Source organism: Terrapene carolina, unplaced genomic scaffold (assembly GCF_002925995.2).
Source record: "Terrapene carolina triunguis isolate 2854851 unplaced genomic scaffold, T_m_triunguis-2.0 Scaffold17, whole genome shotgun sequence".
Classification (NCBI taxonomy): domain Eukaryota; kingdom Metazoa; phylum Chordata; order Testudines; family Emydidae; genus Terrapene; species Terrapene triunguis.
In genome coordinates, this window is record NW_020664368.1 from 3,165,680 (window position 1) to 3,188,910 (window position 23,231).

At 40.1% G+C, this 23,231-nt stretch overlaps 1 protein-coding gene across 3 annotated transcripts in view; it reads left to right on the forward strand.

Moving 5' to 3' along the window:
- Nucleotides 1–23,231, forward strand: part of LOC112103180 (ecto-NOX disulfide-thiol exchanger 1) — a 490,675-nt gene that overhangs the window by 283,870 nt on the left and 183,574 nt on the right. For all 3 annotated transcript variants that reach the window (XM_026650334.1, XM_026650367.2, XM_026650284.2), the window contains exons 4-5: nt 16,577–16,718; nt 17,191–17,328. In XM_026650334.1, coding sequence (XP_026506119.1) covers nt 16,709–16,718; nt 17,191–17,328 — 148 coding nt within the window. In that variant the 5' untranslated portion in view covers nt 16,577–16,708. The remainder of the gene's footprint in view (nt 1–16,576; nt 16,719–17,190; nt 17,329–23,231) is intronic.

Sequence of the window (23,231 nt, forward strand, 5' to 3'; positions counted from 1 at the left end):
TTTAAATATTTTTGGATGTTTTCTACATTTTCAAATATATTAATTTCAATTACAACACAGAATACAAAGTTTACAGTGCTCACTTTATATTTATTTTTGATTAGAAATATTTGCACTGTAAAAAACAAAAAAAAAATGTATTTTTCAATTCACCTCATATAAGTACTGTAGTGCAATCTCTTTACCATGAAAGTTGAACTTACAAACATAGAATTACGTACAAAAAAACTGCATTAAAAAATAAAACAGTGTAAAACTTTAGAGCCTACAAGTCCACGCAATTCTACTTTTTGGTCAGCCAATCACTCAGACCAACAACGTTGGTTACAATTTGCAGGAGATAATGCTGCCTGCTTCTTGTTTACAATATCACCTGAAAGTGAGAACAGGAGTTCGCATGGCACTGTTGTAACTGGCATTGTAAGATATTTACGTGCCAGATGTGTTAAAGATTCATATGTCCCTTCATGCTTCAATCACCATTCCAGAGGACATGCGTCCATGCTGATGATGGGTTCTGCTTGATAACGATCCAAAGCAGAGCGGACTGACGCATGTTTATTTTCATCATCTGAGTCAGATGCCACCAGCAGAAGGTTAATTTTCTTTTTTGGTGGTTTGGGTTCTGCAGTTTCCGCATCAGAGTGTTGCTCTTTTAAGACTTATAAAAGCATGCTCCACTCCTCGTCCCTCTCAGATTTTGGACAGCACTTCGGATTCTTAAACTTTGGGTCGAGTGCTGTAGCAATTTTTAGAAATCTCACATCGGTACCATCTTTGCATTTTGTCAAATCTGCTGTGAAAGTGTTCTTAAAACGAACATGTGCTGAGTCATCATCCGAGACTGCTATAACATGAAATATAAGGCAGAATGCAGGTAAAACAGACCAGGAGACATACAATTCTCCCCCCAAGGAGTACAGTCACAAATTTAATTACCGCATTATTTTTTTAACGAGCATCATCAGCATGGAAGCATGTCCTCTGGAATGGTGGCCGAAGCATGAAGGGGCATGTGAATGTTTAGCATATCTGGCATGTAAATACCTTTCAATGCCGGCTACAACAGTGCCATGCGAACACTTGTTCTCACTTTCAGGTGACATTGTAAATGAAAAGCAGGCAGCATTATCTCCCGTCAATATAAACAAACCTGTTTGTCTTAGCGATTGGCAGAATAAGAAGTAGGACTGAGTGGACTTGTAGGCTCTAAAGTGTTACACTGTTTTGTTTTTGAGTGCAGTTATGTAACCAAAAAAAAATCTGCATTTGTAAGTTACACTTTCACAATAGATTGCACTTCAGTACTTGTATGAAATGAATTTAAAAATACTATTTCTTTTGTTTATCATTTTTACAGTGCATATATTTGTAATAAAAAATAATAATATAAAGTGAGCACTGTACACTTTGTATTCTGTGTTGTAATTGAAATCAATATTGAAAATGTAGAAAAACATCCAAAAAGATTTAATACATTTCAATTGGTATTCTCTTGTTATAAGTGCGATTCATCGTGATTCATTTTTTTGAGTTAATCACATGAGTTAACTGCGATTAATTGACATCCCTAATCTCTAGACAAGACTGACAAACAGTGGGAGAAAGAAAGAATTATCCCATTTTTTCTGATTGGGGAACTGAAGTACAGAGATTAAATGACTTGCTCAAGTTCACTCAGGAATTTTAAGGCAGAGCTGGGAATAGAACCCAAATCTCTGGACTGGGTTTTAGACCATGGCCTTATGCACAAGAGCAGCCATCCACTTCATAGTGAAGAAGAATGGAAGTCCATTATTGGTTTCATGCAAATAGCAGTTCCAGCTAGCACAGAAGATGTTCAGCGACGGCAAAAGCCTAGTATGTCATCAAGTCTTTCCCGCTCCAAGAAACATTGACACGGTAATAAATGTGGACTGTCCAAACCACTCTACTTGCTGCTGTTCCATTTTCACTTTCCTTGATCCAAAGCTCTGTCTCAGAATAGTCCTCTGCTGGAGGTCAAGAGGAGGGCCAGTGAGCTACGTGAATTTGGGGAAAACAGCTACACCGCACAGTTTCCTTCCTAGTTGCATCATTTATGTCATATGCATATTCATAGACTGAAGTCAGAATTTGGTCCCAGAAGAGCACTGGTAAAGAAGTTTATTAGATGACAATATAAATTAACAAGTCAAAAGCTATGAAAGTTACCATATTCGTAGCTACAGGCCAAATGCTTTATTCATAATGTTGTAGTGGCATCATTAACAGTATGTTTGTTTAAAAAGTAACTAATATACTGTTTGTGACCCTCATAATACATGTGTTAAGCAAAGTGTGCTGCTGGTTTACACTGGTTACATTCTGCTTTGTTTTCTTCCAGGCAGATTTCCATTGATTTTTATTGCCATACCAAATGCTGTTTATGAATATGGGTAACTAATTGACCAAGGTTTCTCACAGTTACTTCTAGACTGGCCGTTCACCCTTCCCAAGTAATGGTTCTCAGGAAGCTTTTGGCCTCACTGTTGATTCCAGGTTTTTCTGGTTTATCGTAAAGACTGGAAATACTGGATTACAGGAAAGGAAATAAATAATTTGTGTTGTTATTACAAAACATTTATATAGCGCAGTAAATTTACACTGTACTTTACTAAAATAGAAACAGACACATTCCCTGCCCTGAAGAACTTATAGCTCAAATAAGACGAACAAATATGCAAGACAGCACTTCGGGAAAGGGAGAGAATTATCAGTGAAGGGAAGGAGGGTGGATTGCTTGAAGGGAAGGGTGTTGTTGTTTCACTAAGGTTTTCTATATTACAATAGTGTCATTTGGAATACAATTCCAAATGAGACTGAGGACCTGTTGTGCCGGGGTGCTGTACAAACACATTGTGAGAGGCCATCCTTCCCCAACAAGTCTAACTAGTTGAGACAGACAAAGGACAGAAGAGAAGACAGAGACACACAGAGGCGAAACTTGCCCAGGTTTGGACAGCAGGTCTGTGCTAGAGCTGTGATCAGACTCCTTATCCAGTGTGCTGTCTGGTGGAGATATCTGGATGAGAGAGGGGCGTGTGGCAGATTAGGACAGGGAAAGTGCCTCAGATGTGAACTCAGGAAGCCAAGAGTGTACAAAAAAGAAAACTGGAAAAATAAGTTGAGAGGGATGGGAGGCAGGCAGGGAAGGGATGAGATGGGGAGTAGGGAATATAAAATTGGTGAAATTATGTAAGTCCTTATAGGTGACGACAAGGATCCTGAATGAGATGTGACAAGAGTCAATGGATGGATTCACAGAGGGGGTGGCATAGCTGAGTGGAAGAGACTCAGAGCTTTTCTTTTAATGGGTTTTATCACTAGAAACCTTGACTTTAAAAACATCTCCCAGCGTCTCTCTTAGCAGGCTTTGTACAACGAATACGTGATGCTGTCACATAAAGTTTGCATTGCTATGAGTCTGGGGTGGCTGCACTGGCTCAGTGACAAAGGCACAAATGAGTTATGCAGATTGTCCCAAATTAGAACCAAAATAATATCACATGAAACTACCATGTACTTCTGTGTATGCCACAGATTTTATAGAAAAAAAAAAAGGATTTTAGAAATTTTAAAAGAATTTGATTGGCATTTTTTAATTCAAACCCCTCTGTCTGTAAAGCCAGGATGCCTTAGATCTGGGCGTTCAATTATACAGGACTTGGAGGCAGAGAGAAATGATAATGAATACATTTTAGAAACCCCTAAAAATTACTTAAATTAGCTTCTCCATACATAATGTTGCTATGTGAAGCTCAGCTATCGCCTTATCTTCCAGGGCTAGAAGCAAGTGCTGTGTGTTTACAACTGGAATCTCTCCTTTTCAGTTATGTTAAAACTCCCGTTTCTAGCCCCGAAGGGTTGTGAGATACTGGATTATAAATTTGTCACAGGTGCAGGAGTGACTATGGGCAGTTACGCATCAGTCCAGTTTAATTTTTTAGGTGTTGGGTGTGTGAGGATTTCACGCTGCATCAAGATGGGAATGGCGGAAACGTTCTGTGGTAGGTCACATTTTAAAAAAAACAGAGTCTGAAGCTTTTTTTAAATAGCTGTGGTAAGAATGGATTAATGGACAGACTGTGGTATGGTGAGCGAAGGCACATGATAAATGCAATTTATTACATAGGGATGCCCACAACTATATATATAGAGAGAGAAAATATCTGATGGTTTTTGTATTATATGGCATTGGTGAAGAGTCTAAACTCAGCTTATCAGTATAATTCAGTCTTCCAAAGGAAGTGGTGAAAGCCCTGTTGCTTGAGACATCCCAAGCCAAACTGGAAATGTACTGGCTATAGGGAACATTGCCCTAGATCATCCCCTCCAGCAGAAAGCCCTGTGAGAAGCGGCTATGGTGAGGAAATCTCCATGAGGTTCCCTTCATAGTGATCCCCCTCCCCTATATTATCCTGCCAGGTCAGCGCAGTTGACCTCTTCCCACAATCCTGGTAGATTCCCAAGAAGCCAGCGCAATCCATTTGGAGGCCCTTGATCTCCAAACTGCTGGTATCACCACCATTGCTCCCACAGCAATGGAACCAGGCTACCTGGGCCTCCCCTTGAGCACCTTGTTCCCTAGATTACTTCTGCACCTTGCAGGCAGTGGTCTATGCAGTAAGGATAATACAGTCCTGGGCTGTATTTTTTTTCTAACTAATTTCTATCAGGTTGTGGAGAGGCCTCCTCAGGGCCTAGAGGTGGGAGGAAGGTATCTTGATGGCAGCTGAGCCGCCTTTCCATTTAAAAAAGGGAGACATGCATCTGGAGGCTCCAGTCTTTGGGAGAACAATCTGGCCAAGTGGCAATGGACTAGACTAGATGACCTGCTAGGCTTTTTCTTTTTAATATTTCTATGGCTTTTATTATTTCTTAAGTTTCTTACACCTATTTTCTCACTTACTTTCTTATTTGCGAGTGAGAGTATTCATGTAAGAAAGATTTTTTTCCCCAGCATGCCTCTGGTATAGAAGCCTCCAGTCCTACACAATACAGTCATTTTGGTTACCATATTTTATTTTCCCACTGTAAGACAGGGTGCTCTATGTGCTTCCTTTATTGTTTGAAATATTTATTTGAGGAATGTCATATTTGTAAAAAAAGCATTTTGAGGACCTTGGGTGAAAAGCAGCACTATATTTTTTAAATATTATCATTATAATTTGATTAGAAAATTTCAGAAGCCTCAAATATATATGTATTTACATCTGTAAAGCTTAAAAAACTGCAATATGAAATGGTGAAATGGTATAATCTATTCTGTAATCATTCTTTCTCTGAAATGGAAGGCAAGCAATTCGCAATTTAAAATCAGCTCCTAGACAAAGTGGAAAAACAGAGGCCATCAATGGCACTTTGTATTTGAGCAATATCCAAATTTGCTTTTATCATTAGTGCACTGCATTGCTAGCTTGCAAACTTGCTTTTTTTCCAGATAATTTTAGTCCTGCATATGCTTTTGTTATCCCTAAGCTGGACTTCTATAATGTCTTCCTTATTGTGTCTCCAGAATCTGTTATTTACAGACTTCAGTGTATTCAGGCTGCAGCTGCTAGGATTCTACAAGAGAACAAGCACATTTGTAACCTGTTAAGACCTTACATTGGTTGCCTGTGAAGTTCTGGCTTTGATTAAAAAAATGTTGCTGGGTGACTTTTAAAACAACATTACAAAGGAACACCTATTTATCTCACAGACGTTTGTTTTATTTTTACATTCCTAAAATCTTCCTGTGTTCTACTTTCTGGAGGAAATCTGGCCTTTGTGTGTGCCAGATATTATCTTCAAAAATTGCTGAGCCAAAACATTTAGAAATGCAGCATCCTGAAGGAGCAATTCTTCCAGACGATGTGTTGTGTGAAAATTGGCTTTGCTAGATTTCAGAGTAAACTGAAAATATGTTGTGACTTTCTCTAAGATGTTGTAGGTCCATTGACATAATTATGATTTGTTGTTTGACTGCAGTGCAATGACTACTTGTGTAAATGCTCATATGCAAGTATGCATATATATATATATATATATATATATATATATACAAACATACATTGTACATACAAGATGTAAAGTGAAGTGTTGTAATATGATAACTTTCATTTTGTGAGTTTATAGGATTATATAATTTTCTAGTGGCTGAGTCTAGAGTAATAATAGTATCATAATTCATCCCAAATGATTGAAAATCAAAAGAATAATTTCATTTCTCCCCATTTTAATTCTATAAATATACCTCCAGTATTCATTGTGTATATAAGTTCCTATTTCCCGAAGACTTATATTCTTATATACCTGCCAGTTTCAATAACAGATTCTGCTGCACTCAACCTCCAAAAAGTGAATCTCCTTATTGGTTTATAGTTTGAAGACTGGATCTTCCATAATGGGCACAGTTTGGTCAACCAAACCTTGTTGTAAGATCCAGATTTTGAGGTGCTCAGCATCCGTAGCTGGAATCAAATTTTTAAAAGCGTTCAGCTCCTGGCGAGGTGCCTAAAGAAGGGCCAGATTTTCAAAAGTGCTCGGGCCACTCGTTTTGGGGGCCTCCTATGTTTCATATACCCAAGTGTGGAGGAAAAGTGGTAGCAGTTTTTTGGCACAGCAGGATATTGTTCATTTCATTTTAGGCATTTTCAAATCCTTGGAATTTCAGAGCTCAGATGGGTTTGGCGTTTTCAAACTATACAAAAATGCAGAAAGTCACCTTCACTTGAAATGCTACACTCATTAAATTCAGAGTAGACGCCAGAGTGGTACAGAAGTCATCTCTGAAATGTTTCTTCTGTATGCTGTAGGCAAGAAGGATGGGATGATAGGGAGAGAGAAAATTCTGTCATGATGTTGGCTGCAGCTGCTAATGCTTTCTCTTTCTCCAAGTTCCTTCCTCCAAAGATGACTAAGTAGATATTTAACACATGTAGTGAGTGGTGTGGTCTAACTTTTTTTTTTAAGCAAACTTTGCAGCTAGGGTTGCCAACTTTCCAATTGCAGAAACCCAAACACCTTGCCCCACCCCTGCCCCACCCCTACCCTGAGGCCCCGCACCACCCTTTCTCTGAGGCCTGCCCCCTGTTCACTTCATCCCCCCTCCCTCCATCGCTTGCTCTCCCCAACCCTCAGTCACTTGCTCATTTTCACCAGGCTGGGGCAGGGGGTTGGGATGCGGGAGGGGGTGAGGGCTCTGGCTGGGGGAGTGGGCTCTGAGGTTGGACCGAGGATGAGGGGTTTGGGAGGGGGTGAGGGCTCCAGCTGGGGGTGTGGGCTCTGGGGTGGGGTAGGGGGCCCCAGATGGGGGTGTGGAATGGGGCTAAGTCCTGGGGCAGGGCATTGGGGTGCAGAGGGGGTGCAGGCTCTAGGAGGAAGTTTGGGTGCAGGAGGGGGCTCAGGGCTGGGGATGGAGGTTGGGGCATGGGAGAGGGTTTGGGGTGCAGGCTCCGGCCGGATGACACTTATCTCTGGTGGCTCCCGGAAGCGGCTGGCATGTCCCTCTGCCTTCTAGTCAAAGGGGCGGCCACGGGACTCTGCTGCGTGCTTCTCCCCCCCCCCCCACAGGCACCACCACCGCAGCTCCCATTGGCCATGATTCCCAGCCAATGGGAGCTGCAGAGCTGGTGCTCAGGGCAGGGGCAGCACGCGGAGCCCCCGTGGCCATCCCTCTGCCTAGGAGCCGGACATGCCAGCTGCTTCCGGGAGCCACACGGAGCCAGGTAGGGAGCCTACCAGCCCCGCTGCACTGCCAGCACTGCCAGCTGGACTTTAACGGCCCAGTCAGCAGTGTTGACCGGAGCCCCCAAAGTCCCTTTTCGACCGGGTGTTCCGGTTGAAAACTGGACACCTGGCAACCCTATCTGCAGCTCTACTAATCCGTAAACAAAAGCAGCAGCAGAGGGAGACTAGCTGAAAGTGTGTGGTATGTTGAAAACGCCCTGCCCTGTCTGGTAAATGGCCTGTATTTTTGCCTTATCAGGTGGTGCAGTGACCGATCTAATGTCCAATAGCTTATGAATCACAGTGTGAGTAGTCCGTCAGTTCGACGATGACATTTTCATGCTCTCTCTTTTTGTGGATTCTGGAGTGACTCTGAAGTCCAAGCGTAACGTGCATGCTCGAGAGCAGATTGGGCAGACAGTCATTGGTGAGCGTCTTGGTAGCTATAGCATGGTATGATGCTTTTCCCTTGCAGCTAACAATCGATTATTTCTGTCCTCTTCAAAGGTGTGGAAAGCTGTGAGTGCTGTGTGTTGCCAGGCTGATCACTGATCTATTTAACGCAGCCTTCTCAGATCATTCTTGGTTTTATTGCACCGAAATATATGCTGTTCTTGATGCTGTCCTTGTAGCACTTTCTGGGGCGGCCTTGATTCCGGAGTCCTTGTGCCAATTTTCCATAGAAAAATTTTCTGGGGAGTCAATATTCAGGCATCCTAATGATGTGTCCAACCCAGCATAGTTGGGCTTTTATCATCATGGCCTCGATGCTTATGGCATTTGACTTTTGGAGAATCTCCAGGTTGGTAATTTTGTCCTGCCAATGGATCCCCATAATGGTATGCAGAGATCGCATATGGAAGGCCTCTTGCTGTTTGATATGCCATTTGTATGGTGTCCATGTCGCGCAGCCATAGAGGAGAGATGTGAACACAAAAGCATTATAAAGTTTTATTTTTGTTGAGAGGGGGTATGTTGTGGGATTTCAGGACTTTGTTACATAACTTTCCTAATGACTGAGAAGCTTTCTGTATCCTGTTCGTGATCTCTTTGTCAAGAGATCCATCATGGGAGATGTTGCTGCCGAGATAGATAAAACTGTCAACTTGATTTAGTTGGATTCCACTAATGGATATGCTAGGGGATATGGCACAGAGCGGTGAAGATGATTGGTGCAACACCACAGTTTTCTCCAGGTTGATTGTGAGGCCAAACAATTTTGATGCTTCAGCGAAGCAATCTACAATGCACTGGAGATCTCCCTCTGTATGTGCTAGGAGGGCACAATCATCTGCAAAGAGTGCTTCTCTCAGTAGTAGTTCTGTTACTTCTATTTTTGCTTTAAGCCTTGTAAGATTGTGACTGAGCCGTCGTGTCTGTATCTGATGTATATGCCTCTGTTGAGCCCATCTGTAGCATGGTTGAGAAGTTGGGTGAAGAAGAGCTTGAACAGTACAGGGACAAGGACACAGCCTTGTTTGACTCCATTTGAAATGGGAAAGGAGTCAGTGAGATCTCCATTAAAAAGTACCTGACCTTGCATCCCCTCATGAAATAAATGAATGATCTTTACCAGTTTTGGTTGGCAACCAAGTTTGCTGAGGATCATCCATAATCCTTCTCTATTGACTATATCAAATGCTTATGACAGATCGATGAAAACACTGAACAGATTCATGTTTTGTTCGATACATTTTTCTTGTATTTACCTGATACTGTAAATCATGTCTATGGTACTATGACCAGGTCTGAATCCGCACTGAGTCTCAGGTAGATTGGCTTCTCAGACAGATGAAATCAGTCAGTTCAGGAGGACACGAGCAAAGATTTTCCCAGCGACAGATAAGAGAGATACCCCACGGTAGTTATCACAGACCATTTTTCTGCCTTTATTTTTAAATAAAGGAATAATTGTGGCATCTTTGAAATCTTGTGGCATTTCTTCACTGTCCCAGATGTCAGTAAGGATCTTCTGGAGTGTTGTTATCACTTTTGGACCCACAGATTTATATATTTCTGCCAGTATTCTATCTCTGTCTGAGGACTTTCCTGAGCTCATCAAACTGATTGCCTTTTCTATTTCTTCAAGTGAGGGTGTTGAGTCAAGGTGGTGCTGAATAGGCTTTTGAGGTATCAGACTAATAACACTTGTTTCTATTGAAGATGGGCTGTTCAGTAGTTGGTTGAAATGTTCAACCCATCTCTGTTCCATGCCATGTTTGTCTTTGATGACTGTCCTGCCATCAGCCGTCATGAGCGAACCTGTGCCCACCTTTGAACATCCATAGACTACCTTCAAGGAATCAAAGAATTTCTTTGTTTCATTTGTTTCTGCATACATTTGAGTGTCTTCTGCTACCTTCTCCCACCATTTATCTTGTATCAAGCATAGTTGTCTTTGTGCCTTGCTTTGCAAGTGTTTAAATCTGTCTCTTTTTGAGGAGACTGACTATAATTTTGCCAGATTTGGAAAGCCTCACTTTTTTCTTTCAAAAGTACTGTGATTTCCTCATCATTTTCATCAAACCTGTCACGGTGAGCCCTTTTCTTCCATCCAAGGATGTCAGTTGCAGTTTTTTGTACTGTCTCTCTAAATTCCTCCCATGCGACAGGGGTATCATGAAGGTTGGTTTCTAGTGCACTTTGTAGCTTGTCTTGATATGGTGCATGATTTAGTTTAACAATATCAGGGGATGTCTTGATTGGTTTTGGGCATTTCAATGTGTGGGTACAATGTGTAGATTCAGTATTGACCTAATCATTCTATGATCCATCCAACATTCTGCTCCACGCATGGCTCTGGTGATCCTGACATCCCTTACGTCACATTGTCGGACAATGATGTAATCTATTAGCTGCCATTGTGTGGATCTGGGGTGCATCCATGTAGTTTTACATTTGTCTGCCTGTCTGAAGATGGTATTTGTAATTGTCAGGCTATGTTCTGCACACTTGCTTAGGAGTAGAACACCATTTTCATTCATTTTTCCAATGCCATGTTTCCCAACGACACCTTGTCAGTTGTAGTTATCTTTACCTACTCTTGCATTGAAATTTCCTAGGATGATTAGTTTGTCGCTTTGTGGTGTTGACTTGATGAGAGAGTTGAGATCAGAGTAGACCTGTTCCTTAGCATCGTCAGGGCTTGTTACGGTGGGCTGGGCGCATATGCACTGATGATGGTAGCAAGTCATGACTTATTTAGTGGTAACCGGAGTTTCATGAGTCTTTCGTTAATGCCTATTGGAAAGTCTTCAAGACATTGCAAGAGTTTTGGTCTTAATGGCAATTCCCACTCCAAGGATTCTATCTTTGTGTGGTTCTTTTCTCTTCTTCTTTCAAATCAAGAGGTATCGTCTTTGTCTATCATAGTCCTGATGTTCCAAGCAGCACTCTTCAGTGCTTTTTTAGTTATCTTTGGTTTTCGACCACGTTGAGGATGATCTACCAGCTGTGGTAAACTGGCCAGATTTAATTTGGGCAGGCAATGTTTGAGGCACCATTTCTAGTCCCTTCCCTTACAAAGGGAGAGCAGTGCAATCCTAAAAAGGGATGCTCTGTCACCTGGGTTGTTGCCGAGCTTCCTGCTGCCCTTTGGTCAGGGATGGGCGACCAATGTCCCAGGCCACCTGTGTGCAGGCTTGTGGCTACGAATGCCAGTAATCATCTTCACCTGGCACTCCCCCATCGCCACAGGACTTTTGAAGAGAAATGTGCATGAATGACGTGTGTGTGAAGTTGATTAAAGAGTCGTTGCACTGGGACAGTCCCATTCTCTTGGCTGCTGAAGCTTGGCCCAGTGGCACAAAGATTGTTACAACTGGAGGCTCCTTTAGCTGCAGTGGATAGCCATGACTCCTGTAGTGCCCCATCATGCCTTTCGCCTTCCACAATACATCGCTGCACTGCTTTTCAAGCCCTTGGAACAACATATGGTCTCATTCGCCTTGGCTACCATAACCATCTTCGTATGCTTGGGAGGGCAATCCCTAAATCACCATCAGTTTCCACACTTCTGGTTACCCTCACATGGTTTAGCCTGCCTGCCGAGGCGGTTTACCGGGATGTGACCACTGTCACATACTTACAGCTACTTGGAGCTTCACGTGAGAGCTGGGTGTACAGTGAGGACCAGAGAAGAAAAGAACCACTCAAGGAGTCCAGCAGTTCGGATCACTCAAACGTACTACCTATCCCATACACCCCTATGAATCACAGTGGATGGAAACAAATGCTATAGACCTTTGGAGAGGTGGGAAATCCAGCTAGATCTGGTGGCTCATGAGATATCAAACCTTTAAAAGAATCACATCATTCTGTGAACCCTCATGCCTTTTAATCCCACCTGATTATAGTGGCCACTGTCTTTAGAACTCTTAGGCCTGGTCCACACTAACCCCCCACTTCGAACTAAGGTACGCAAATTCAGCTACGTTAATAACGTAGCTGAATTCGAAGTACCTTAGTTCGAACTTACCGTGGGTCCAGACGCAGCAGGCAGGCTCCCCCGTCGATGCCCCGTACTCCTCTCGCCGAGCTGGAGTACCGACGTCGACGGCGAGCACTTCCGGGATCGATCCCAGAAGATCGATTGCTTACGGCCGGACCAGGAAGTAAGTGTAGACCTGCCCTTAATCAGCATCAGTGATGTTTATTATCTGAAAGCTTGTAATCCTCATTTTCAGAAAGCTGATATCATCAATCCCCTCCTTGAGGCATGTAGTGATCACAGAAATTACAGAGAGGTAAAGGGACTTGCCCGAAGTCACATAGGAGGTCAGCGGCAGAGGGTGGAATAGAACCTTCTCTTGACTACCCAGTCCAATCCTCACTGCCTCTGAAATTGCTGACTTCTTTGGCTGACCATTTTACCTGGGCATTCTGCTAGCAGTTTTGACAGTAGGGAGTTTAATTTTCTTTTGTCATATTGCAATTCAATTGTCTGGGGTGTTATGGATATCTAAAGGGTAGGGTTTTAACTTAGCAATCTGCTGTGTTATTGAATTAGTTTTATGTTGTGTTAATCTCTTTGTCTCATGGCATTCATTGCCTGTGATAATTGATGCACAATATATAACTAAGTTCTGTATTCACTTGGGTAACTGCATTTAATTGCCTGGTATAAAATATGCGTACTAAGTACAATCTGCTATGACTGAGAAGCTCTCATTGGTATGGACTTGTCGGCGCTTTATCTTCCTGACAGCCTGTCTGAGGAAAGTCTAAAAGTCTCCCACAGCCCACTATGTAAGGATGAAGAATGGATACTTGCTCTGTGACTACGAAAAGAGAGATTGCCATAACTGTTCTGTGGTCTTTTCAGAGTTCTGTTTGTGTTTACTGCATTGGGCTTTAAAACTGCGTTAATTGGAAGCTCCATAAAAATAAAATTAAAAAATATACAGAATATACAATGTTCTCCTCTGTATTATTTTTGGGGCTAGATTCAGCTCAGTGGAGATACTCACCTGAGTAAAGTTACTTATGTGCATGAGTGTTTGCAGAACCAGAATGTTTATTTTGTATGCCTTCATGTTACTAATATTTAAAGGAGCATAAATTGGTTTAAAATCATGGGCCAGCTCCTCTGCTGGGGGAAATCAGCCTAGCTCCCCAGGAACTCAATGGAACTATGCCGGTTTACACCAAACTTTTCTTTTACTATTATGATTTGTAAAACTATTTTTTTACAAAACCTAAATGTTGAGACTAAACTGACTGTTGAGCATCTCTGTAAGATTATTTTATGCAATGTCATTTTGCATAATGTTAATACAACGTAAGAACTTTTCTCCCATAAAGATTCTGTATTGAGAAAGAAGGACAGATCAATATCTTGTATTGTACTAGCACTGTTCTCAATGCTCTAGCTACAGTTTTGTCAATGCTGTCATCATCTATCAATTTTTGGGTGAAGTTTCTTTAAGGATTTTTAGAATTAGTGGTTTCTAACTCCAGAGTCCACTGTGCTTCTTTTTTGCACCTGTTACCAGTTTTATGTACATCATTTTGCAGAATGTTCAACAAGGAGCTTAGGTGCACAGATTTGTTATTCAGCTCTGTTTCACTGACAAAATAGCCTGCAGCAGCTCTTGGTCAGAGGGGATCAGTTCAGCTTCAGGCTTTGGCTCACCTTGTGACTTTTTGTCGTTCACCCTACCCTGCGGCTATTTTCTTCTTCTTAGCGTATGTGCAATGTGCCTCAGGTGGCACGTGATCAGGATTCATCACCGAATTTGGACTGCTGGTTGGATCATTAGCTTCCCTGGCCCGGGTACTGACAGGGAGCATGCCATGAACGCCCAGCTGGTCAGGGAGAAAGCAAAGTAGCCCAGAGCTACCTTGGAGAACCCATGGGCACTTTAAAACCAGGAGTTCCCCAGATTCATGACCAGAGCTAGTGACACTGTTCAATAAGTGAATCATGAATATTTTCATGAGTTAACACAATGAATTTCCTTTGCTGTTATTTGTGCAATGATATTATTCATTTTCTGCAAGTATTTGGACAACTCATGGTTTATTCAAGAAAATGTTCATAAACCCCCAAAGTTTCAGGCGTTTTAGCATGAGTGGGGATTTGCCACTCATCATTGTCCTGTCACTCATCATTCTACTGTCACTCATCATTCTCCTGTTTAAAATTTCTCTCATCCAGTCCAGAAGCAGAAGTAATACCAAGTGATTTAGCTGACCAGCAGTGCATCCCAATAATACATGGTAAAAGACACTGTCAAAACAAATAGTTTGCAAGCTGCCAATAGGCTGAAATTTGTTTACTTAAAATGTTCAGCATTTGTTTGTGAATAGTAACACTTGTAGAAATTAGGATTGAATTGTGAATGATTCATAAAGAGGAAAGAGGATGTACTGAATGTCAGATAACTTATCAACAGCAAATAATTCGAACAGCTCTAACCTTGAAATCGATGTTAATGGCTCAAAATTTGTAGTCTGAGGTAGATGAAGGAGCTAAATATGGATTTAAGGAGCTGCAGTTTAGGCACCCACTTTTAAACGTCTCAGTATGTAGTTTTCTTGATGTAAGTCACCCTCTGTTCAGAGAATCCTGTGACCTCTGGCCAGTGTTTTTGGTAAGTAGTGATTGTACTTAAAATGTCAGTTTTATCATAGCACAATAAAGAAATGACATAGCAAAGTCAAATACTGAAATATAATAAATATTGAGGTTTTAAGTAGACCCAGTGTGTCCCAGAACAAAATCTGTTTTAACTTAGTAAAAGTGGCCATTTGTAAGTTACAACATATTATAAATGTACAATGTTAACTGATTACATTAAGTGATTTTTTTTCACTTGTGTGGCTTTTAAGATGATCACCTTTATATGACATGAGTTGTAATTACAGCTCCATGCCTCTGCATTACCTATGGCAGGGAGGCTATTTGTACAACCGTGTTCACCCTTCTGGCTTATATTATAGTCACATAATATTTGCAGATAAAAGTGTGGGAAGAATTAAGCTAAAATATAGTCTAATCACTTTTATTATGTCTTTTCTAAAGATGAAATATTGAGCTTTACAAACTGGAAACAACACGCTTAACGTCTATTAAGTAATTTTCATAAAGAAAATTGAATGTGTATGACCTGAGCTTCAAACTATTTACCAAAAAGGCACCTAAAATTTTTATTCAAACCCACATTTACACTTATGTATGTTTGGTTGTTTGCATAGACAAAATGTTTATGTAATTAGCCTTTAGCACAAGCAAATGTGAGGTTTGCACATTCAAATTCTCTATATGCATTTTTGGATTCTCTTTTGAAAATCTTATCCTTAAAGCCTCTTTTTGCTTCCAGTGAAATTAATTCCAAAATTTCAGCTGACTTCTGTCATGAAAAACTGGGGACTTAAGGTTTGAACCAGCCAAGCACAATTAAATCAATGGGAATTTTTCCATTGACTTCAATGAGCTTTGGATCAAGCCCTTAGGTCTCTTACACAGCAGTGAGGCAATCATGACAGACTGTAAAGACTCCAAAAAACCCACTGCAGTCTGTTACATAAGTAATGCATAAAAGACCTAAAATAGGCTTAGATATGTGCTTATCTCAAGCAAAATAAATATTTGCTCTCTAAGAATTTGAAGGTGTTGTTATAATCAAAGTTGTCACCTCTCAGTTTGGTTTCATGCTTTATTTTCCTTTTCTTCAAATCCTTTTAACTTTCAGAAATACGCAGACACAATGAGAATCAGAGACAAAAGAATTACCTCTATGTAAAATTCATGTTGCAACAGAAACCCTCATCAAAGCAAAGACATTTCAGATGGAGGCTGATGTGCCCCCTTTGCTTCATATTGGTGTCACTTTGTGGGCTCAGGATATTGTGTTTGTTAAAGAAAGTACCAGTATGTCTTCTTTAACATAGCAAGCCTTTCCTGGTTTGTGTTCCATTCTTAAAATTACTCCTTCATCTGGAAACATATTTAACAGGCAACTGTTTCCTCGAAACTCACAACATCAATTAATTTTTAACTTTTTAAAAAATTCATATGGAGCCCAAGTATGTCCTTTCAATTGATGCTGGCATGCTGAGGTGGCAGTGCAGGTACTGATAAAACCTAATTTGTGAAGGCTTTTCAGCCAGAGGCAAGACATCTGATAGGTTCATACATGGGCACCATTTATTCAGTAAGCAAGAATGCAGGTTAGTTGAAACTCCTTCACTAACACTTGATGAAGGCGTACAACTGAACTGGATTTGGAGATCCAACTGAGAGTAGGTAGGAACTTCATATAGATTTCAGTCAGGGCATGCTGTTTTGAAATTAGACTTTAAAATCAGCTTTTAATATCTGATTAATTGTGTTTTCTTGCAGCACCTAATGAACTGTGTGTGGACTCTGCATTCAGTAACAGACAGATTCTCCCATCGCAAGATGTTATTACTACAGTAGTAGGATACATTCCTATTTGAAGTCAGTCAGCAACAAAAGGAACCAGTTTAAACGATGGCTGCAGGTAAACATCTGCACTATGCAGTGGCCACCAAAAATATTGTTGCTAAAATGATTAGTGATAATTACCTTTTGTTTTCAAATGGAACTTAATAATATTTTTCCTAAGACAAGTCAAATTGGTGTGAGCTCTTTTTATACAGGTGCCTAAATAATGTCACAATTTCTTTAATAAACTACATTTCATGAGAAACATGTCCCTTCTTTGAATATGTGGAAATCTCATGATGTGTATTTCCACAGAAACATTTGCCATTGATTAGGTAGTCTTAAATTATAAGCTCTTTTGAGCAGGACTGTATCTTCTCTCACTACTATATAGCACCTAGCAATTTTATTGGTGCTCCAAAAAGATGTATCATAATAATAAAATTTAATTATTTTCAGTAAGATTTATTTATGTCTCAAACACTATTTTCTGTTAAAAATTGTGGCATATTGACTTGTAAACTCAGAATTTGTCTCTTTTGCCACAGCCGCTGATGGCTTGGGAAGTACAACTATAGATACCACACAACTTAATATGTCAGTCACTGATCCAACAGCTTGGGCTACCGCTATGAATAACCTCGGGATGGTTCCAGTAGGATTAGCTGGACAACAGCTTGTGACGGGTAAGATTTCTGTTAGAGATTTATTGCACGTGTCTCTGTATTTTTTCAATCTTTTTATAAACATCTGGAATCATTGCTGAAGACAGGTATATTTTTATAGTCTCAGAACAATGGTTGTAGGTGCACAACTTCTATGATTAATATTGCATACCATGTATTAGTCTCTTTGTATAATGGGTATGTAATCCATACCGTGTCTTAACCTAGTAGAACAACCAAAATCTTTGGGGAAATTAGAGTTCTAAACCATTGATCTCCAGGCTCTATGCTGGGTCTAGGTTAGGGAGGGGATCAAGAGATGTACTTAGTCTTTGAGAGAGAGCTGATTTTCCTTCCCAGTAGTTTTCCTTGAGGTTTTGCCAAGGAATAGCGTGGGCAGCGGCTGCAACCTCCTGACTGGAGGAAGATGGTTGTGCTGACAAAAGAAAGTGCATCTATAAATAGATTCAGAAAAAAAATGTGAATCGCATGCAATTCATATCCACTGGTAGCATTAGCTAACTGAAAGAGAGAAGCAATCCCTTCTTTCTTCTAATTTTTTTGAACACCATAATTAATTTTCAAGGGCTATTATTCTTTGACTTTGTCATTTCATTTACAGCTTGCGAGAGCTCTGTAGTGGATCACTTAATCTTTCTAGCAATAATAAAAATATTATTTTGCCCATTACAAACATTGAAGGTTCAGTCCTGCTCCCATTGAAATCAGTTGATTTCAGTAGGAGCGGGATTGGGTCAAAGTGAATTAAGCTTCACAATACTCCTCTGAGGTACATACAATGGGCCAGATCCACAGCTGATGTAAATCAGTTTAGCACTCTGTAAGAAAGATAGGGTATAAAAACAACCTTAGGTAAGCAACTGCTTAACTGATTATTCATACTGCCTTGCTTAGGGTTCTTTTAATTTTGATTGCTTAACTAAAGAAAAGGACTTGAAAGATTAATTTAGTTTTATAGAGTTTCATTAAATATCCTTATCAACAGGGATTAATAGCACAGAATATAAGAAGGCAAAAATGGTATTGGATTATGATTTGGCTAACATAAACTAGGAAATTTGTCAGTATAACCATATAAACCATGTAGGTTTTCAGAATCAAATTATATAAAGACAATAGAAAATAACACTTTTACTCAATCACTATGTTGGGAAGGTGATTTTTTTTTTTTAAATTTTGGCTAAGGGTACATCTATACTGCAAAAACCAAAACAAAACAAACCCCCTGCGGCAGCAAGTCTCAGAGCCCGGGTCAACTGACTCCAGGTTGCAGAGCTTGTGCTATGGGGCTAAAAAGAGCAGTATAGACGTTTGCACGTGGCATGGAGCCCAAGCCTGACAGCCCCCTCACCCCAACCTCCTCAGGGTTCAGAGCCAGAGCTCCAGCCCAAGCAGGGATGTTTGCATTGCTATTTGCAGCCCCATAGCATGAACCCTGAGTCAATTGAGACTTGCTGCTGCAGTTTGTTTGTTTGTTTTGCAGTGTGGTCAGGTGTCCTTATAAATACACATTTTGATTTTAGTTCTTTTTATTTACTGACTCTTTCAGCATAGACGTATTTCACTAACTCGATAGCACAAACATGTTTGATTGCAAACCTTAGCCTTACTTCTTCACTTTATCACTTAAACTAAAAGAAATCAATATGAACACAGCTCCTTTCTTTTCTAACAGTATTGCCCATGAGGTAAACCCTGTCATTGAAATTTACAATATTTTGCCCAAAGCTGTATCACTTATAGTTGACCTTCTTTTTATACACATTTTAATTATAATATAAGATTCCATCAAGTTCCCTATTTTACAGCTCTATCTGGCACATCATAGGATATCAGTGTTTGATATTAATTTAATCGTTTTTTTTTTAATTCATTCACCGACAGCAAAAAAAGGGGAAGTCTCTTTAGCTGCACTTGCTCTTTTAGAAAAGAAATGTCTTTGAAGAAATCCAGCCATTAGACCTTCGATTTTTCTTCTTGTAGGCCTCCATTCTAGCTTTTCTAAAGGGCCTTGATGCCTGGCAAATCTTAAACTGTAATAACTCATAATTTTGGGGCCTTAGTTACTGCAACTATATCTGCCTCCCAGGGGATTTGTGAAGTTAAATTTTTGGCTATCCTTTCTGAAATTAGGCATTGAATGGAATTTTGCCAATTTATACTAGCTGAGGATCTGGCCCAGAATTACCCATCATATAGATGGGTAAACTAAGACACAGAAAGGTTAGGTTACTAGTCCAGGATCACACAACAAGTCAGTCCAGAGCAGGAAATGTAGCTGGTGTAGATCTTGGGTTGATTCCCAGTCTCCTGCTATAACCATTAGATACACTGTTTTCCCAACTATACAGCTGTACCTTGTCTTAGATTTTTCATCCACTCGGTACATTGGTGTTCAGTTGTGCAGTAAACTAGAGAGTCACACACTTCATTGCTTATGTAGGCCGAACTGTACACCCAATGAGGGAGAGCAACATATTTAGCTGCCGCCTGTTATGCATAGGCAATGGGTGGTGTGGAGATTTCTCTGCCTGTGGTACCAAATGAACATTCTATGGGCCTGATTTTCCATTGAAGGCTTTTCCAGTTTTCCAATTTTCACCAAAAGCAATAGGGTTCTGCCTGTTGTTGCCTAGAACAGTCTCTAAAAAAAATTGAATTGATCAGATGTGTTGTTCAAAAGCTATTGTGTCGCAGACAGAAATGCCATTAGGTTGACTATAGGGCTTTGCTTCGCTTGACCTATAAATATGTGCCCCCTAGAAACAAACTAGCCCAGTGCTCTCTTGATGTGCTTTACTGAACTTTGACTTTATTATCTCCAAATCTGGAAATGATTTTGTATCGGGGTACCTTTGTCTGGTTCCATTGATCAGTGTCTCCGTTGTATTTAATGTAGGAGGATTGGCACATTTCCTTTCGTGTTTCCCCTTTCTCTCCACTTTTTTGTGCAAATTTTTCTCTCAGCAACACCTCTATAACCTCCCCATTGAGTCAACAGTGTTGCACAGATGGAATTGAATTTGGCCCTGTTTGTATTATTTCCTTGTGTGAGGATCTGAAGGACTTCAGTTTATCACCCCGATTGCTGCTAGTTTATTTTTGGAACTATTTTTTATCACCTATATTAGAAGCACTGCTTGGATCAGTTAATATTTGTACAGCACTTTTAAAGTGTAAAGTGTAGCATAAGTGATAAGTATTAATTACTAGAGTGGAATATCTCCTTATTTCCAGCGAGGAGTAGAAGAGTCCCCTTCTCTCATGCCTTTTGCTTTCCTATGCATAAAACTATGTACAGTAGAATCTCAGAGTTATGAACAGCAGAGTTACGAACTGACCAGTCAACCGCACACCTCATTTGGAACCAGAAGTATGTGATCAGGCAGCAGAGAACAAAAAAAAAAAAAAAAGGCAAATACTGTACAGCACAGTATTGTGTTAAGTGTAAACTACTAAAAAAATAAAGGGAAAGTTTAAAAAAAGATTTGACAAGGTAAGGAAACTGTTTCCGTGCTTGTTCCGTTTAAATTAAGATGGTTAAAAGCAGCATTTTTCTTGTGCATAGTAACATTTCAAAGCTGTATTAAGTCAATGTTCAGTTGTAAAGTTTTGAAAGAACAACCATAACGTCTTGTTCAGATTTACACACATTTCAGAGTTACGAACAGCCTCCATTCCCGAGGTGTTCATAATTCTGAGGTTCTAGTGTGTTATGTATTTCCCAAAGTAAATAGGTGCTTTGACATTTCACTCACCCCCTCCCCACGATTTCATGAGTTTTGACATTTTTCACCATAACAAAACCATGATTTTCACAATACTTTGCCATGAAAAGAATTATAGCTCTACTGGTTATGGCACATTTATCTGCACTGAACTACATTTTCCATCCATTGTTTTAGCCCAAGTACTTAAATGGTTCTTCACCCTTCCTGACTCTGGTGTTCACGATTTATGTTAATTCTCATGATATGTTAAACTTCTTCAGCATTTACACTTTGCTTTCAATAACCTCATCAACAGTATTTCTACAAACGAAAAAAGAGGAGACCCCTATGATATCCCAGCACTAACTTCTTTCTAGCTCTACAAAGACCTATTTCTGGCTGTTTTTATCTTCCTGCCCTGGTGCAGTAAATACCTTAGACTGAGTTTAGGTCGAGATTTATCTTGCATATGAAATGTTACCTAAGCTAGCACAGTCTGAAATTCTGACTACTGTACCAACTTGTGGTGTCCTGGTGTATCAACTTTGTCTACAATCCTTGAGTTTCCCCAGAAGATATTCAGGCACAGCTTTCCCTTCCTGAAGGCCATGCTGGCTGTTACTAAGCTGTTGAGTTTTCCCCTCCACTTTTCCTCCATTTGATCTGCTCAAACGTTTTAAGTTTTTTCGTCCCTTTTCTCAGCTGATGTTAATTTAGTTGCTCTGTAATATCCCAGAACGTGTGTCTTGTAATAGAATTATGCTGGCCACTTGGCAGCTTGCAGGACTCTCTCCTGAACTGAGAATTAGTAAAAATGACAGCTCAGGCTTCTGCAATATCTGGCCAATTTTTCTATAACAGTCTGGGATGTGTGTTGTCTGGTCCTGGTGACTAATCAATTTTAAGCACTGCTAACCTTTTAATACCTGTTTAGATGTTATCTGTACACTATTTCATCCCTTATCTCCTAGTGCTGTAAAATTGGATTTTTGATCTGGGCAAATGTCAGAGCCTTTCATTTGTAAAGATGGATTCTTGTGAATAAATGTAGAACATCTCTTCTGTTTCTATACTCTTTGCTTCTACTTCTTGTTATTTAGAAGGCTCGTCATTTTTGGTTATATTTGGCTACTGCATTACATATAATTTAATGTGTGTATTTTTACATTTTATATATATATAAATTTATTGTGTTATATATATATATATATATATATAACACAATAAATAGAGTGTAATAATGCATTTAGTTTAATTGTTAAAGATTGATGCAGTATAGTTATGGTTCTAAGCCCCTCTCTTCAATATGTTATAATTTTTCCAAAAAATTCCCCTTGGGGCTGAAATTTCTCATGCTTGGTCTTAGCCTAGAGGTGAAAATTTTCTGGAAAGGTTGGAGCAAATCTGTTAAACAGCGTTTGAATGATCCAAGCACTAAAATTGGTGTTTTCCAGCTTTGAGAGTTTGAGAAATATTGTCAGTTTCTTCTTTGTGCTGCATCTTTTGTGAGATTTGAAGTCCTCCCCATTCACTCGATGGGAGTCACAGCAATGATTCTGGTACTCCACTGCCCACTAGTTAATGTATTTAGAGGGATTTTTGAAAACATGTTATTGATCACAGATCACTGGAGAGACTTTTATTTTGGTTTGCAGTGGAAATTTTTCAAAGTAATTTTAGCACTGCTGAATATTGTCATTTTAGGGTTGTGTTTGCCTCAGCAAGTGGCATCAGATCACCCTGTTTTCTGAAAGGCGACGTGCTGTCAGATGGGTGATTTATTTCTCCTATTTCTTTCTGATTGTTCTTTTGGTTCTGGGCCATCATTGTGAATATAGTGAATTAGCTTGGGTATTTATTCACTGAGAGTAATTTTAAGTTTAGGAGACTGTTGTTGAAGAAAAATTTGCCACAGTTTGTGAATCTAAGATGGTGGATGGGCAAAAATGTTGAAACTATAAATAAAAGTGAGGATGGGTGTAGTTGCCTGAAAGTCAACACCTGAACACCCTTAGAGGCTTCTTTAAGCTCTTTGTGCACACATGTACCATGTGGTAAATCAAACAAAAAACACAAGTCCAGACTGTGATGGGTTCCCCTGGGGTTGCCACCTGGAACGGGGGTAACACTGAGCCCCCGTGACCCACCAGCCTGGGCTCCCTCTCACACTGAGCTGCTGTGACAAGCTGCAAA